This window comes from Ylistrum balloti, unplaced genomic scaffold, assembly GCF_031769215.1.
Source record: "Ylistrum balloti isolate Yb309-2 unplaced genomic scaffold, AGI_CSIRO_Ybal_v1 Utg370828, whole genome shotgun sequence".
In the NCBI taxonomy this organism is placed as follows: Eukaryota; Metazoa; Mollusca; class Bivalvia; order Pectinida; family Pectinidae; genus Ylistrum; species Ylistrum balloti.
In genome coordinates, this window is record NW_026782478.1 from 143,956 (window position 1) to 159,458 (window position 15,503).

The 15,503-nt window shown below is 36.3% G+C and overlaps 1 protein-coding gene across 1 annotated transcript; it reads right to left on the reverse strand.

Annotated features, from left to right (window-relative positions):
- Nucleotides 1-1,968: 1,968 nt before the first annotated feature.
- Nucleotides 1,969-15,108, reverse strand: LOC132558818 (gelsolin-like protein 2). The gene is made up of 13 exons (XM_060223428.1): nt 15,102-15,108; nt 14,418-14,507; nt 14,051-14,124; nt 13,334-13,408; nt 12,976-13,047; nt 12,216-12,343; nt 9,475-9,583; nt 8,650-8,760; nt 6,248-6,334; nt 4,452-4,540; nt 3,523-3,601; nt 2,183-2,278; nt 1,969-2,070 (listed from the first exon to the last, which is right to left on the reverse strand). The coding sequence occupies exons 1-13, from the start codon at nt 15,106-15,108 to the stop codon at nt 1,969-1,971; spliced, it is 1,119 nt and encodes a 372-aa protein (XP_060079411.1).
- Nucleotides 15,109-15,503: the final 395 nt, after the last annotated feature.

Sequence of the window (15,503 nt, forward strand, 5' to 3'; positions counted from 1 at the left end):
CCTACGGTGGTCTTAATAGACAGGTTTCATTTATGTTGTTTTAATCATGTTTAATGCATTAAAAAGAAGACTTATTTCACAGAATTTGCAGACGTCTTGACTTGGTCATCATTTGTCTGTTGAACAAACTGTCCTCAAAGACAAAAGACGGGACGTATTGTTTTCACGCAGGCGGGCGGCCGCACATAGGTTTCCGTTCGATTTCTTGAATAATTTTTTACAGATTAATTTGAAACTCCACATGAAGGTTTATTACCATAAAAGCCAGGTCAGCTTCGATAACCAAACTTTTTCCCCTATTGTTTACAGAGTTATGGTCCTTGGTACGTTTGCAAAATAGGTTTTCAATCGATAACTCGTGAATTTTTTTCCTGATTATTTGGAAACTCCACATGAAGGTTTATTACCTTAAAAGCCAGTTATGGCCCTTGGTACATTTGCAAAATAGGTTTCCCTTCAATAACTTTCCTAATAACAATTACTCAACTGTTGACAACGAAAGTGGTCTTCTTGTACATACCACCATCGACACGTGTGTATTTCATAGAAGCTGTGCTCACAGACGTACAGAGGAAGTATCTATAGGGCTGTGAAACTGTCATAATGGGAGATTTCAACGTTGATTTTAGCAACAAGTCCGCTAACCAAAAACAACTTCAGTCGCTGACTTCAAAGATGGTTTATCGACAACTCATAACGGAACCTACCACAGGCTTTGTACAACCATTGACTTGATGTTTTCCAATACTGTTAATAAACTTCTTACAGGTGTGATAGAAACCTTCTTCTCTGATCACAAGATTATTTGGATGACACTTTAACATGGTAAGGTAATCCTTACAATTTTACTTCCAGTCAACATACCATTACATGGCCATGTTATCTCATCGGTTTTACTATATGTGATACTGCACTGGACAATTCCCCTAATTCCACAAAGGGCCATTAATCCATGATTTTCAACCCAATCCTACAAATGATGGCAATAAACCTTCCTATGAATCGTCTGTGAACTTTTATCACGAAATGTCAGTGGACTTACAATATTTATGAATAGTCTGTAAACTTTAGTAAATATCATAATAAACATTCCTACAAATCATCAATAAGCCTTCCTATGAATGAAACCTTTCTACCAATCATCAATGTCCGTTTGTTTAAGAGCTGTCAGTAATCCTTCCTACGAATCAAAAATATCCCTTGCTACAAATCGTCTTAGCAGTTTTTGCACAAGCACCATTAACTTTATAGAAATTCAGTAGATAATCTTGGAAATCAATCTTACAACCTAGAAACCAAAATCATCCACCTGAAATTCATCCAGTTATGGTTGCTCAACTTAGGACGGGCGTATTTTGTAACGCTTGTTCACAAAAGGAACGAACAAAATAAACAAACCACTATTTCATAGATACACTTTAATTTGTTTACTAAATGAAACATGCAATAAATATCGATTTATACCAGTTTCACTGTATCAGCAAAGCTACAACTAGAATTGACATTTGTACTAAAGCTGTAAAATATCTTAAAACTATGACGGTGCTATTATACATATTCATAAGAGACAAACATTCGAAGCCAGTTTACTATAGTGGCTATGATATGCGTCGTTGTCGTCTTTTTTTGTTCCGCTAAACATTTTTACGAAAGAACAGAATGATAAAATATGCAACGCGAAAGAGTAATTTTCCCCGTTATTTCGTTTTGTCGCTTTGAAAAGACGATTCTCAGTGCAAAAACGTCAGATATTAGCTATCATAGCATGCTGATGATTTTAATGTACAGATTGAAATTTATACGTCCAACTTAATTTCCATCTGAGATTTCAAAACTGATCCTACAGGAAACATGAAAACGTACATAGTTATGTTAGACTTCAGAAACGAGGCTGAAGGAAGTTGCCCGCCAGAAGAATCTAACAATGATGTTTAAGTCCAGACTACGAGGTCGGTAGAATAGTGACCTTTAGGCTGCCAATGCAGCAGTGAAGTTGAAGGCAGCGTCGACAGCTTGCTCCAAGATACAGCTTATAGGGACGAGAGGATGGTCAGTTTTCATCAGGTACGTCTGTGAAAAAAAAAATAAGACAAGATTTAAAATACGTTCTGGTGGCAGAATATGAGTCTTTGACTTTTCAGGAATATGTATGTGGCGAGGCAATGTAAACGGTTTTACTTACATGTGCATACGTCATGGCAAACTTGCTTTCATCAGCAGACGTATCTTTTCCAATGAACACAAACACTTCCGTTTTTGTATCAAATATAAACACGTCCTGTAAAAGATATACATTTGATAGACAACAAATACTATTTAATTAAACCTGATGAAACTCTAGGACAACGAGCATTGATGTGCTGTCATTAATACTAAGTCATACAAAACTGATATTAAATCGTGAGAATGATGGGATTTTTAGTTGATTTTTTTGGTCCAGTTTGTTGGAAAGATCTTCCGACAGGCTAAATGTCTTCTTATCAAGTCCTTCAATTTCACTTTTAGATGGTCTCTAAGTATTTTTTTTTTATTTGTCGATCCGATAAATCCTAGAAAACTTGAAGTTTAGGGTACAAAGGACCATCCTGGAAAAGTCGCTTATAAACGACAACGCAACTTTTCTTTAATGTGTTGTGGTTAGCCTGAAAATTTCCTGTGTTCTTGTGATCCATTCCTTTGTAGTAACCACTGTATTCTTCTCTAACGTGTGAACTATTTACACGTCACTGTTAATTCAATATTAACAGCGTTTCCCGAGATGCAGGTTGACTAAGACTATTGGAATAACTCTTTGTCGTCACGACCTCATTAGGGGTAATCATAGTTTCATGTGTGGTATTAAGTGCGAGGTGACCATGTGTGTGTCTTTTGGTCTGGTTGCTCTTGACGTGGTAACAGTTTTGAGAACGTGACATTTCTTGCGTTGATTTTATCGTCGTTGAAACAGCAGAATACGCTTATCTTTCCTTTGGTACTCTTTTACCCCTGTACGTTTTCAAAGTTTCTCAAAGTAAATAAAGTTCACATTTGCCATAATGTTGATAAATTCTGGTCAGTAATACCGCGTTCTCAAATAACATTAACTACGAAACCACCTGCCTTACTTACGAGCATTGGAAATATTTAACTTCATGTCGCACAAGGAAACGTAAATCCCAAATGAGACCTAGTTGTTTACTATAAATAACTTCAATGTTACCATCAGCATTCATCTCTGGAATACATTTAACTTCATGTCGACAATTTGAAGGAACACCGTGATATTGAGACAGGTTCTTGACATCTTAATCAACGGCGTCAATAGTGAAATATCATTCGTTAGGGAAGCATGAATATTACCAACTAGAAGTGGAAAAATCAAAAATCGTTGCTAAAGATTGTTTTATTATACATTATATATATTGTTCAAAATATTGAATACAATTTAGAAAATAGAACATAAAATATCTAATTCTACTTCAATTATAACTGCATGCGTTAACATAGAGACGTAATGACGGAATAGTCTCGCGCTGTTCTCACCTTTCCATCAAAATCCTTCAGTGTGACTGACCCCGTCTTCTCTAGGCTGAAGAACATCGAACCGCTCTCGTCAGATAACCTACAACGATAGAAATATCACTGCCACCCACATTCTTCTTAAATAAAAGTTATACATGTATAAGCTTGCACCTTTTTATAGAAATAATCCGGATACCTATGGTATCATGAAAATTTTCTCACGATAGACAAAAATACTCATTATATAACATCATAATTCAAAATCAATTTCAAAAAGTTTTATAGCAGTGTTTTCAGAATTTGATTTAGTATCATATTATTTCAGAGTCAAAGTTGTTTTACAGCTATCATCTGTAGAAGATCTATCGTTTTACCAGAAAGTCATTACATAACCTCTGTGGATGTTACATTTGTTCTTATTGGTCATACTATTTTCAGTAGTACTTTTTACAAGGTTAATATTTTGGCGGTTATCGCGAATATGATTAAAACAGCAGACGTGTTTCAGTAGAAACATTGTTTTAAGTGGTAACCTTGTATTTAAAGTATGGATGTGATCATTTTATTTAAAACTGAGACGAGAAAAATATTTTTTAAAGAATGATATTGTTAAACTAAAATGATTTCTGAAGAAATCTCACCACATGACATTTGCTGTTTTCATATAACTGCACGGAAATCAACCAACCATCCTAAGGTAAATGCCTGGATGCTTTACGTTAGAATTAGCTTATACACATCAATTTGAAGGAAAAAAAAAATCGTTATTTGCTTTAATGACTCACAGTCTTCGAAGTTCTGAGTCATGATAAAGAGAATCTGTGATGTTTGATTGCTTATTGTATGTATGTCTGCTCTAGCACCACCAAAGCCAACTACGCCCGGCAGCCAATGGTAACACATTGCATTCCAATTAAAACAGAATTGCGTTAATCGTAGACATAACACACCTGTATAGTTCGTTAATGGTATCCTTTGGATCATAGGACTGGTCATCGTCATCTTCAGCTACCTGATCAAGGTACGTGAAGAACTTATGCTGATGATAAAAAAGGTATCATATAGAAGTATACATACACAACTTAAAAAGTAAAATCTGTCCTGCTGTGAAATTTGGGCTGCGTATGTTAGCAACCGCCTCTAGTTCAATACCTTCTCCAAACTCTATGATCTCCTTCCGCAATACTCTCACCACATTTATAGACTTAACATTCATACAAATTGTGTAATCCCCCCCCCACCCCCCGCTTACATTTTACTGCCGACATTTCCTGTATTTATGCCCCGAAGGAAGATGTTATAGTCGTTGCTTTGTCCGTCCGTGTATCCATCGGTCATAATTTTGTCCGGGGCATACCACAAAATATATGAGAGGTATCAACATGTAACTTAAATAGGCAGATGTATCTCGATAAGGAAGAAGTACCGTGTACAAGAACCTCTCTTTTGCATAATTTAGGAGTTATAGCCATTTGGTATTTTTATACTGCCATTTTGTCCATAAGCATGACACAATAACTATAAGAGGTACCAACATGATATACTTAGTGTTTATTTGGGAAGCATCCGTCGGTTCTACCAGTTGCTTTGTGTATTGTTACGGGTGTTGACTTTCCTCTAATTAGACCTTATGAACAGTTGTCTCTGTTAAACACTTTCCTCTAATTAGACCTTATGAACAGTTGACTCTGTTAAACACTTTCCTCTAATTAGACCTTATGAACAGTTGTCTCTGTTAAACACTTTCCTCTAATTAGACCTTATGAACAGTTGACTCTGTTAAACACTTTCCTCTAATTAGACCTTGTTGTCTCTGTTAAACACTTTCCTCTAATTAGACATTATGAACAGTTGACTCTGTTTAACACTTTCCTCTAATTAGACCTTGTTGACTCTGTTAAACACTTTCCTCTAATTAGACCTTATGAACAGTTGGCTCTGTTAAACACTGTCCTCTAATTAGACATTATGAACAGTTGACTCTGTTTAACACTTTCCTCTAATTCGACCTTGTTGTCTCTGTTAAACACTTTCCTCTAATTAGACCTTATGAACAGTTGGCTCTGTTAAACACTTTCCTCTAATTAGACCTTATGAACAGTTGGCTCTATTAAACACTGTCCTCTAATTAGACATTATGAACAGTTGACTCTGTTTAACACTTTCCTCTAATTAGACCTTGTTGTCTCTGTTAAACACTTTCCTCTAATTAGACCTTATGAACAGTTGGCTCTGTTAAACACTTTCCTCTAATTAGACCTTATGAACAGTTGTCTCTGTTAAACACTTTCCTCTAATTATACCTTAAGAACAGTTGTCTCTGTTAAACACTTTCCTCTAATTAGACCTTATGAACAGTTGACTCTGTTTAACACTTTCCTCTAATTAGACCTTATGAACAGTTGGCTCTGTTAAACACTTTCCTCTAATTAGACCTTATGAACAGTTGGCTCTGTTAAACACTTTCCTCTAATTAGACCTTATGAACAGTTGACTCTGTTAAACACTTTCCTCTAATTAGACCTTATGAACAGTTGGCTCTGTTAAACACTTTCCTCTAATTAGACCTTATGAACAGTTGGCTCTGTTAAACACTTTCCTCTAATTAGACCTTATGAACAGTTGACTCTGTTAAACACTTTCAGCATGATCATATTGCTTTTATTTACTGCCTTATTTCTTGGACCACATGTCCTCCTAGTTTCGTTGCTAACAAATTCCTCAGCAACTCTCTAACCAAACTTACTGACGGCTCGGTGAATTCCTCGTCCAGAACTTCCGACACAGCCTTCCCACAACGCTGTTCTTTTAAATCCACTATATACTGCATCGCCTGAAAAAGTAGACCAGTGAGTACAAGTAATAATTATCTTCTCGAAACGTCACACATACCTGGACTTTACCGGAAGGGAATGGAGACTAAAACAAACACACATATCTCATATATCGACTTATCTTACATATTCTCGAAACGTCACACATACCTGGACTTTACCGGAAGGGAATGGAGACTAAAACAAACACATATATCTCATATATCGACTTCATATTCAAGGGTTGTACGGTTCTCACATTTGTTTATAATGTCAATTTATCCATAATAATAGGTGCAAACTTACCTCAGTTTTCACTTTCTTGTACAACTTCATACTTACTGCTATCCACAACCATCAGCTTGTTTTATTTGCTTTCTGATCAGTTACTTATCACATCTAACACCCTTGTTGTATAAGTGATATCATTAGAGTCCATTATCCTTGTTGTATAAGTGACATTATTAGGGTCCAGTATCCTTGTTGTATTAGTGACATTATTAGGGTCCATTATCCTTGTTGTATTAGTGACATTATTAGGGTCCAGTATCCTTGTTGTATTAGTGACATTATTAGGGTCCATTGTCCTTGTTGTATTAGTGACATTATTAGGGTCCAGTATCCTTGTTGTATTAGTGACATTATTAGGGTCCATTGTCCTTGTTGTATTAGTGACATTATTAGGGTCCAGTATCCTTGTTGTATTAGTGACATTATTAGGGTCCAGTATCCTTGTTGTATTAGGGACATTATTAGGGTCCAGTATCCTTGTTGTATTAGTGATATTATTAGGGTCCAGTATCCTTGTTGTATTAGTGACATTATTAGGGTCCATTGTCCTTGTTGTATTAGTGACATTATTAGGGTCCAGTATCCTTGTTGTATTAGTGATATTATTAGGGTCCAGTATCCTTGTTGTATTAGTGACATTATTAGGGTCCATTGTCCTTGTTGTATTAGTGACATTATTAGGGTCCATTATCCTTGTTGTATTAGTGATATTATTAGGGTCCAGTATCCTTGTTGTATTAGTGACATTATTAGGGTCCATTGTCCTTGTTGTATTAGTGACATTATTAGGGTCCAGTATCCTTGTTGTATTAGTGACATTATTAGGGTCCATTGTCCTTGTTGTATTAGTGACATTATTAGGGTCCATTACCCTTGTTGTATTAGTGACATTATTAGGGTCCATTATCCTTGTTGTATTAGTGACATTATTAGGGTCCAGTATCCTTGTTGTATTAGTGACATTATTAGGGTCCATTACCCTTGTTGTATTAGTGACATTATTAGGGTCCATTATCCTTGTTGTATTAGTGATATCATTAGGGTCCAGTATCCTTGTTGTATTAGTGATATTATTAGAGTCGAACATCCTTAGTCACCATTAACCCACCTTGACTCGCTCGTCCTTGTTGCTACCCTGTGTCTCTACTTCACCATTAACCTACCTTGGCTCGCTCCTCCTTGTTGCTACCCTGTGTCTCTACTTCACCATTAACCCACCTTGGCTCGCTCCTCCTTTTTTGCTACCCTGTGTCTCTACTTCACCATTAACCCACCTTGGCTCGCTCGTCATTGTTGCTATCCTGTGTCTCTACTTTACCATTAACCCACCTTGACTCGCTCATCATTGTTGCTATCCTGTGTCTCTACTTTACCATTAACCCACCTTGAGTCGCTCGTCATTGTTGCTATCCTGTGTCTCTACTTTACCATTAACCCACCTTGACTCGCTCGTCATTGTTGCTATCCTGTATCTCTACTTTACCATTAACCCACCTTGACTCGCTCGTCATTGTTGCTACTCTGTGTCACATCCTCACCATTAACCTACCTTGACTCGCTCATCATTGTTGCTATCCTGTGTCTCTACTTTACCATTAACTCACATTGACTCGCTCGTCATTGTTGCTATCCTGTGTCTCTACTTTACCATTAACCCACCTTGACTCGCTCGTCATTGTTGCTATCCTGTGTCTCTACTTTACCATTAACCCACCTTGACTCGCTCGTCATTGTTGCTACTCTGTTTCTCTACCTCACCATTAACTCACATTGACTCTGTCGTCATTGTTGCTACTCTGTGTCACATCCTCACCATTAACCCACCTTGACTCGCTCGTCATTGTTGCTACTCTGTGTCTCTACCTCACCATTAACTCACATTGACTCTGTCGTCATTGTTGCTACTCTGTGTCACATCCTCACCATTAACCTACCTTGACTCGCTCGTCATTGTTGCTACTCTGTGTCACATCCTCACTATTAACCCACCTTGACTCGCTCGTCCTTGTTGCTACTCTGTGTCACATCCTCACCATTAACCTACCTTGACTCGCTCGTCCTTGTTGCTACTCTTGCCGTTCCATTGGTACAGCTCTAACCCGAGGTCCAGTATATGAACATCTGTCGAATCCAACTTATTTTTGTCCCTGGGAATCTGAAAATAAATCAAATATTACTTCTGGTAGGTTATTATGGTCGTTGTTCCCGAAGTCTTGGTGAAACGAGGACATAATTTGATCGAAGGGGATATATACAAGGACTCCTGAAGACTCGTAAAGGATATGTGGTATGTAAATCAGTGTTATGTTATTAAATGAGAATCAGGTTTATATAAACAGCACAAGGCGATCGGCCAAAACAAATTTCTTGAATGTGTGTATAACGTATTAACAGTCTAACAATAGTTCTAACTTTGTTACTATCTTGTTTTCTAGTGTAATGGTATCAGAGATACTGTAATATTTTATACAACGACGAGAGTCTGGGAAGACATAAGATGATGGGCTTTGTGTTATAATATTTGCTTTTCCTGATGTGTTAAGACATAGTTTGCCATTAAAACTATATTCAACTTAGAAATTGGTTTTACTGAAATTTTAAATAATTGCCCAAAAGGTGTAAATATATTTGATATATTCCATGTTTTGATGGCACTGAACAACCTTCAGTATACGATTAAACACCAATTAAGTCCATAGATCTTTGTTCACGAGTTTTGTTTTTTTCTCCTTGCTATGCCCCCGAATATGGAGTGGCGTTTAATTCACTACTTGATGATGTTTGTAGCTACCGTGATTTCCTTACTTATACCGCAAAACAAGGTAACTTGTACAAATTGTTCCTTAATCACATAGTATGTCATGGATACCTCTTTCACCGTGACGCCGCGTCTATCTCCGTGGAAGTGAAGAAGACGGGGAGTGTATTCATCTGCCTTTACAGTCCGGAAACCGCTATCAGCACCGCCTTTCAGGTACCTGTATAGTGACACAAAGATTGTACAAAAGATACACAAACAAATAGTATGACCAAATAAGCAATTAAGCTGGATTTTTCTCTCTCTTTTCTTCAGCTATTTTTAAAAGGTTCCCTGCGTCGTGTTGAAATGAAGGATAGGTGAAAATGCAAAATAAATTATTAATCACACAGAATTCTAGGTTATTGAGGTGTGTGTTAAGGAGGAACATCAATCACACAGAATTATAGGTTATTGAGGGGTGTGTTAAGGATGAACATTAATCACACAGAATTCTAGGTTATTGAGGGGTGTGTTAAGGATGAACATTAATCACACAGAATTCTAGGTTATTGAGGGGTGTGTTAAGGATGAACATTAATAACACAGAATTCTAGGTTATTGAGGTGTGTGTTAAGGATGAACATTAATCACACAGAATTATAGGTTATTGAGGGGTGTGTTAAGGATGAACATTAATCACACAGAATTCTAGGTTATTGAGGTGTGTGTTAAGGATACACACATGAATCACACAAAATTCTAGGTTATTGAGATGTGTGTTAAGGATGAACATTAATCACACAGAATTATAGGTTATTGAGGGGTGTGTTAAGGATGAACATTAATCACACAGAATTCTAGGTTGTTGAGATGTGTGTTAAGGATGAACATTAATCACACAGAATTCTAGGTTATTGAGGTGTGTGTTAAGGATGAACATTAATCACACAGAATTCTAGGTTATTGAGGGGTGTGTTAAGGATGAACATTAATCACACAGAATTCTAGGTTATTGAGGTGTGTGTTAAGGATACACACATGAATCACACAGAATTCTAGGTTATTGAGATGTGTCTTTAGGATGAACATTAATCACACAGAATTCTAGGTTATTGAGGTGTGTGTTAAGGATACACACATGAATCACGCAGAATTCTAGGTTATTGAGATGTGTGTTTAGGATGAACATTAATCACACAGAATTATAGGTTATTGAGGGGTGTGTTAAGGATGAACATTAATCACACAGAATTCTAGGTTGTTGAGATGTGTGTTAAGGATGAACATTAATCACACAGAATTCTAGGTTATTGAGGTGTGTGTTAAGGATGAACATTAATCACACAGAATTCTAGGTTACTGAGGGGTGTGTTAAGGATGAACATTAATCACACAGAATTCTAGGTTATTGAGGTGTGTGTTAAGGATACACACATGAATCACACAGAATTCTAGGTTATTGAGATGTGTGTTAAGGAGGAACATTAATCACACAGAATTCTAGGTTATTGAGGTGTGTGTTAAGGATGAACATTAATCACACAGAATTCTAGGTTATTGAGGGGTGTGTTAAGGATGAACATTAATCACACAGAATTCTAGGTTATTGAGGTGTGTGTTAAGGATACACACATGAATCACACAGAATTCTAGGTTATTGAGATGTGTGTTTAGGATGAACATTAATCACACAGAATTCTAGGTTATTGAGGGGTGTGTTAAGGATGAACATTAATCACACAGAATTCTAGGTTGTTGAGATGTGTGTTAAGGATGAACATTAATCACACAGAATTCTAGGTTATTGAGGTGTGTGTTAAGGATGAACATTAATCACACAGAATTCTAGGTTATTGAGGGGTGTGTTAAGGATGAACATTAATCACACAGAATTCTAGGTTATTGAGGTGTGTGTTAAGGATACACACATGAATCACACAGAATTCTAGGTTATTGAGATGTGTGTTTAGGATGAACATTAATCACACAGAATTCTAGGTTATTGAGGGGTGTGTTAAGGATGAACATTAATCACACAGAATTATAGGTTATTGAGGGGTGTGTTAAGGATGAACATTAATCACACAGAATTATAGGTTATTGAGGTGTGTGTTAAGGATACACACATGAATCACACAGAATTCTAGGTTATTGAGATGTGTGTTTAGGATGAACATTAATCACACAGAATTCTAGGTTATTGAGGTGTGTGTTAAGGATGAACATTAATCACACAGAATTCTAGGTTATTGAGGTGTGTGTTAAGGATACACACATGAATCACACAGAATTCTAGGTTATTGAGGTGTGTGTTAAGGATACACACATGAATCACACAGAATTCTAGGTTATTGAGATGTGTGTTTAGGATGAACATTAATCACACAGAATTATAGGTTATTGAGGGGTGTGTTAAGGATGAACATTAATCACACAGAATTCTAGGTTGTTGAGATGTGTGTTTAGGATGAACATTAATCACACAGAATTCTAGGTTATTGAGGGGTGTGTTAAGGATGAACATTAATCACACAGAATTCTAGGTTGTTGAGGGGTGTGTTAAGGATGAACATTAATCACACAGAATTCTAGGTTGTTGAGATGTGTGTTGAGGAAACACACATTAATCACACAGAATTCTAGGTTATTGAGGTGTGTGTTAAGGATGAACATTAATCACACAGAATTCTAGGTTATTGAGGGGTGTGTTAAGGATGAACATTAATCACACAGAATTCTAGGTTGTTGAGATGTGTGTTAAGGAAACACACATTAATCACAAAGAATTCTAGGTTATTGAGGTGTGTGTTAAGGATGAACATTAATCACACAGAATTTTAGGTTATTGATGGTATCAAACAAGCACGCACGTGATAGATACGAAGTACTTGCGGAACTGTTTCGACTCGTGTTCTTGGATCTCCCTATGTTGGATGGGTGTACCTCCCAGATATGTAGCTAACTCCACTGTCTTGTAGGCTGCCGTGCCGTACTCGTCCTGTAATTATTAATAACAGTTAAAATAAAACTGTTTTATACGAGATACATGCTAAGTGTTTTGCCCATTGGTTTCACAACGCAGAAACAGTGGTATAAACTTCAAGGAAGTGTCAATATTTTAATTCACTATGTCTTTCCTATATGTTTATGTTTCCGCATATTCCTTGACCTTGATCAAATCAAGCTTTTACCTTGACCACGATAAAATCGAGCTTTTTCATCACTGAAATCGTGCTTCTTCCTTGATCACGATAAAATCGAGCTTCTTCCGTGACCACGATAGATTCTAAATGTGCTAAAATTAATTATTTAACACTATTTCATAACAGTTTCCCCTTCTTGTCTCATTTCAAGATCTTTTAAATTCCTTTAATCAAGAACTTCACGGAACTTAAATTTCGACGTGAAAAGTACGGATAATTTACATGGAAAATGGATATAGTTATGACCTTTTAACAAGTCGAACAGAAATAGAAATATCTTCTTACTTTGATTTTAAAGACGTTATTAAACATCCTAAATAACTTAGTGATCAAAATAGGTCATTCGATACACGACAAACCGTTTTTTTTTTTTAAATTATTCATCACAACATCTTCCGGTTCCGCCAGCTGCGTGAAGATACCTTACCTGAGTGCTGTATTGTCCGATCCAAAAATGAATATCGTAGTAGAGTGCTTCGCTTCCGGATTTCTTGTAAGTCTGGAACAGAATATTACTTTATCGAATAAAAGTAAGCCCAGAGGTACAGCCTCAAAATTTGCGAGACTACATGTACAAATATTTGTTTCTTTAACAGGTGAACATGATGTCGCTTAGCGGTCGCTTTATTTGATTAACACCAATTATCAAGTGACCCGAAAAAATACAGCTGATAATCTTCTCTATGTCAGTGACTTCATTAAGACCACTAGTGATTATTAGTAGAGCTATTGTGATGAACAAAAGTAAAGAATAACTGGTATAGCGGTGGAAAAACTTTACATACATCGAGAATTATGTAGGAGTCGCCCTCGTAAAATTTCCCATAATCCACTTCCGGCCAGTCTGTCACTTGGAAATTCTGTCGATAGAAATATTATCACATGTTAGCGAAAGCTTTTCAGTGTGTGAAAAAAAAAATGAAAACCTGTAAATGTTGTAATCGTTGTGTATATCATTTATTTACTGGGAGTGTTATATCTATATATAGACTACATCAGTTTAAGGTGATGGAATCGAGATTAAAACAGATCTTTTTAAAACAATGCCTTAAGGTGGTTCTGTCTGTAGCTTTTAATATTTAAACTGATGGTATACCTTGGGCATACTTATGATACTTCATTATCCACAAGGTATAACCGGGATATATTTACAAACAATATTAATTGTTTATACACAATGGAAATGACAATCCCCTATGGCCTGTTATTTTCGAGATGTTTTCTGCGGTACATTTACGTGATCGCGACAATTTAGTTCGAAATAATGAGAGGCGCGTGTGTTTTAGATGTCTTTTCACATCCAGATTGCAAAAATTTGATTCGTTGAAAATATTATTCGATCGTTTTGAAAGAAAACTGAAAAAAATGACCCTTGAAAAAAATTATCAGCTGTATGGTATATCATAGAGGTAGAACTTAAAAAAACTATTTTCCATAAAAAAACCTTTATTTTCTTGTATTCTTGAATCATTTTTATTCTGTTAATTTAAGTGATTACTTACCACAATCCGCCAGATTTTTAACCCCACTTCTTTACCTGCATTCTCCCAAGCTGGTTCATGTTCCGCTGATTCTTCTGTTAAGTGTAACTCATAGTATATACATGTGGCATTTAAAGTAGTTAATATGTAACACAAAAATATTTACATATGTATAATATATACTATGTTATAACAATATATTTGTATTGTCATGAAAACGTGAAGTGTAATGCGTTAAATTACTTTGCAAACAAAGACAATTTTCTCGAGTCCATTTTCGGAACATAATTACCAGGTATGATTATTCACGTTATGTCTATATCCACCACAGTCATTATTTCCAGCGGATAATATCAAGAAATTTATTTTCTGGACGTAGCTTACGTACTTTTCAAGTCGTGTTCTAGTTTGGAACCAAACAAGGCCAGGTTCGAATCCTTCCAATCATACTTCTTGTGTTTACGGAGAGCTGGGGTCTCTGCAACAATAGAAAATGTTGACTCGGAGTCATCATTGCGAAAAAAGGGAATAAAAATATAAAAACAAACAGAAGTTGTGATAAATAAAGTATTATCGACAAATAAATGTAAAGTTATGGATATGAAAGTAAGGATGAGTGGGAAGCTTAAACCATAAAACGGCAAGTTTTGAGAGAAACTTTGAAATATATCCAAAGAGTAAGAATATACTGAAATAAATACTGAAATAATAAAAACCTTCCATGACTGGTGCAGCACTTCTTGTCCGTCTGGTCGATATAAAGTTATTGATATCTTGAAAACAGTGTTGGATGTTTTGTCGCGGAGGATATTTCTTCCGGACATATCGGAAATGTGGAACTTCTGGTGCAGTGAAGATCTGGACTGATACACGTCTGAACAGTCGGAATAAAAACAATATGAGTGATTGGACCGAGATGTGCTATTAATAAAACGACCAGTGTGTCAAGGAGACTGTTATGTTTGCTTCGAAATCGTTAAAATCAGTGGAACGTATGAACAAAGGATAAATTGAGATGGAGAATACAAAAAGGCTCCGGAAGGGTACGCGTTTTCTGTTTCTTCGACCGTACCCGCCATTCAGTAAATCAAGGCCAAATCAAGGATGTGTTTTTATTACAACATATTCCAAAACGAGATCTTTGTGACCATTCACACTAGTGTTTACAGCCTGTATCGGTCATACTTTCCCGTTAGTAGTCAACATCCATCACGGAATTCATATTGTCAACAGTTAACAGTCACAGGCAGACGTGATAGGTTGGAGAAGCATGGGTGATTACTATGTAGAAAGGGAAATAACATAGAATTTATAATCATCCTGCTTATTATACCGATTAAAAGAAAGGTGTCCTTGTTGATGGTTTCGTTGTAAGTAAACGCCGGGGTAAGCGGTTGGTGTAGAAGGCATTGCATAGTCATAAATTTGTAATTCATGGGGGCGACACTTTAAACTAATAAATTTGTAATTCATG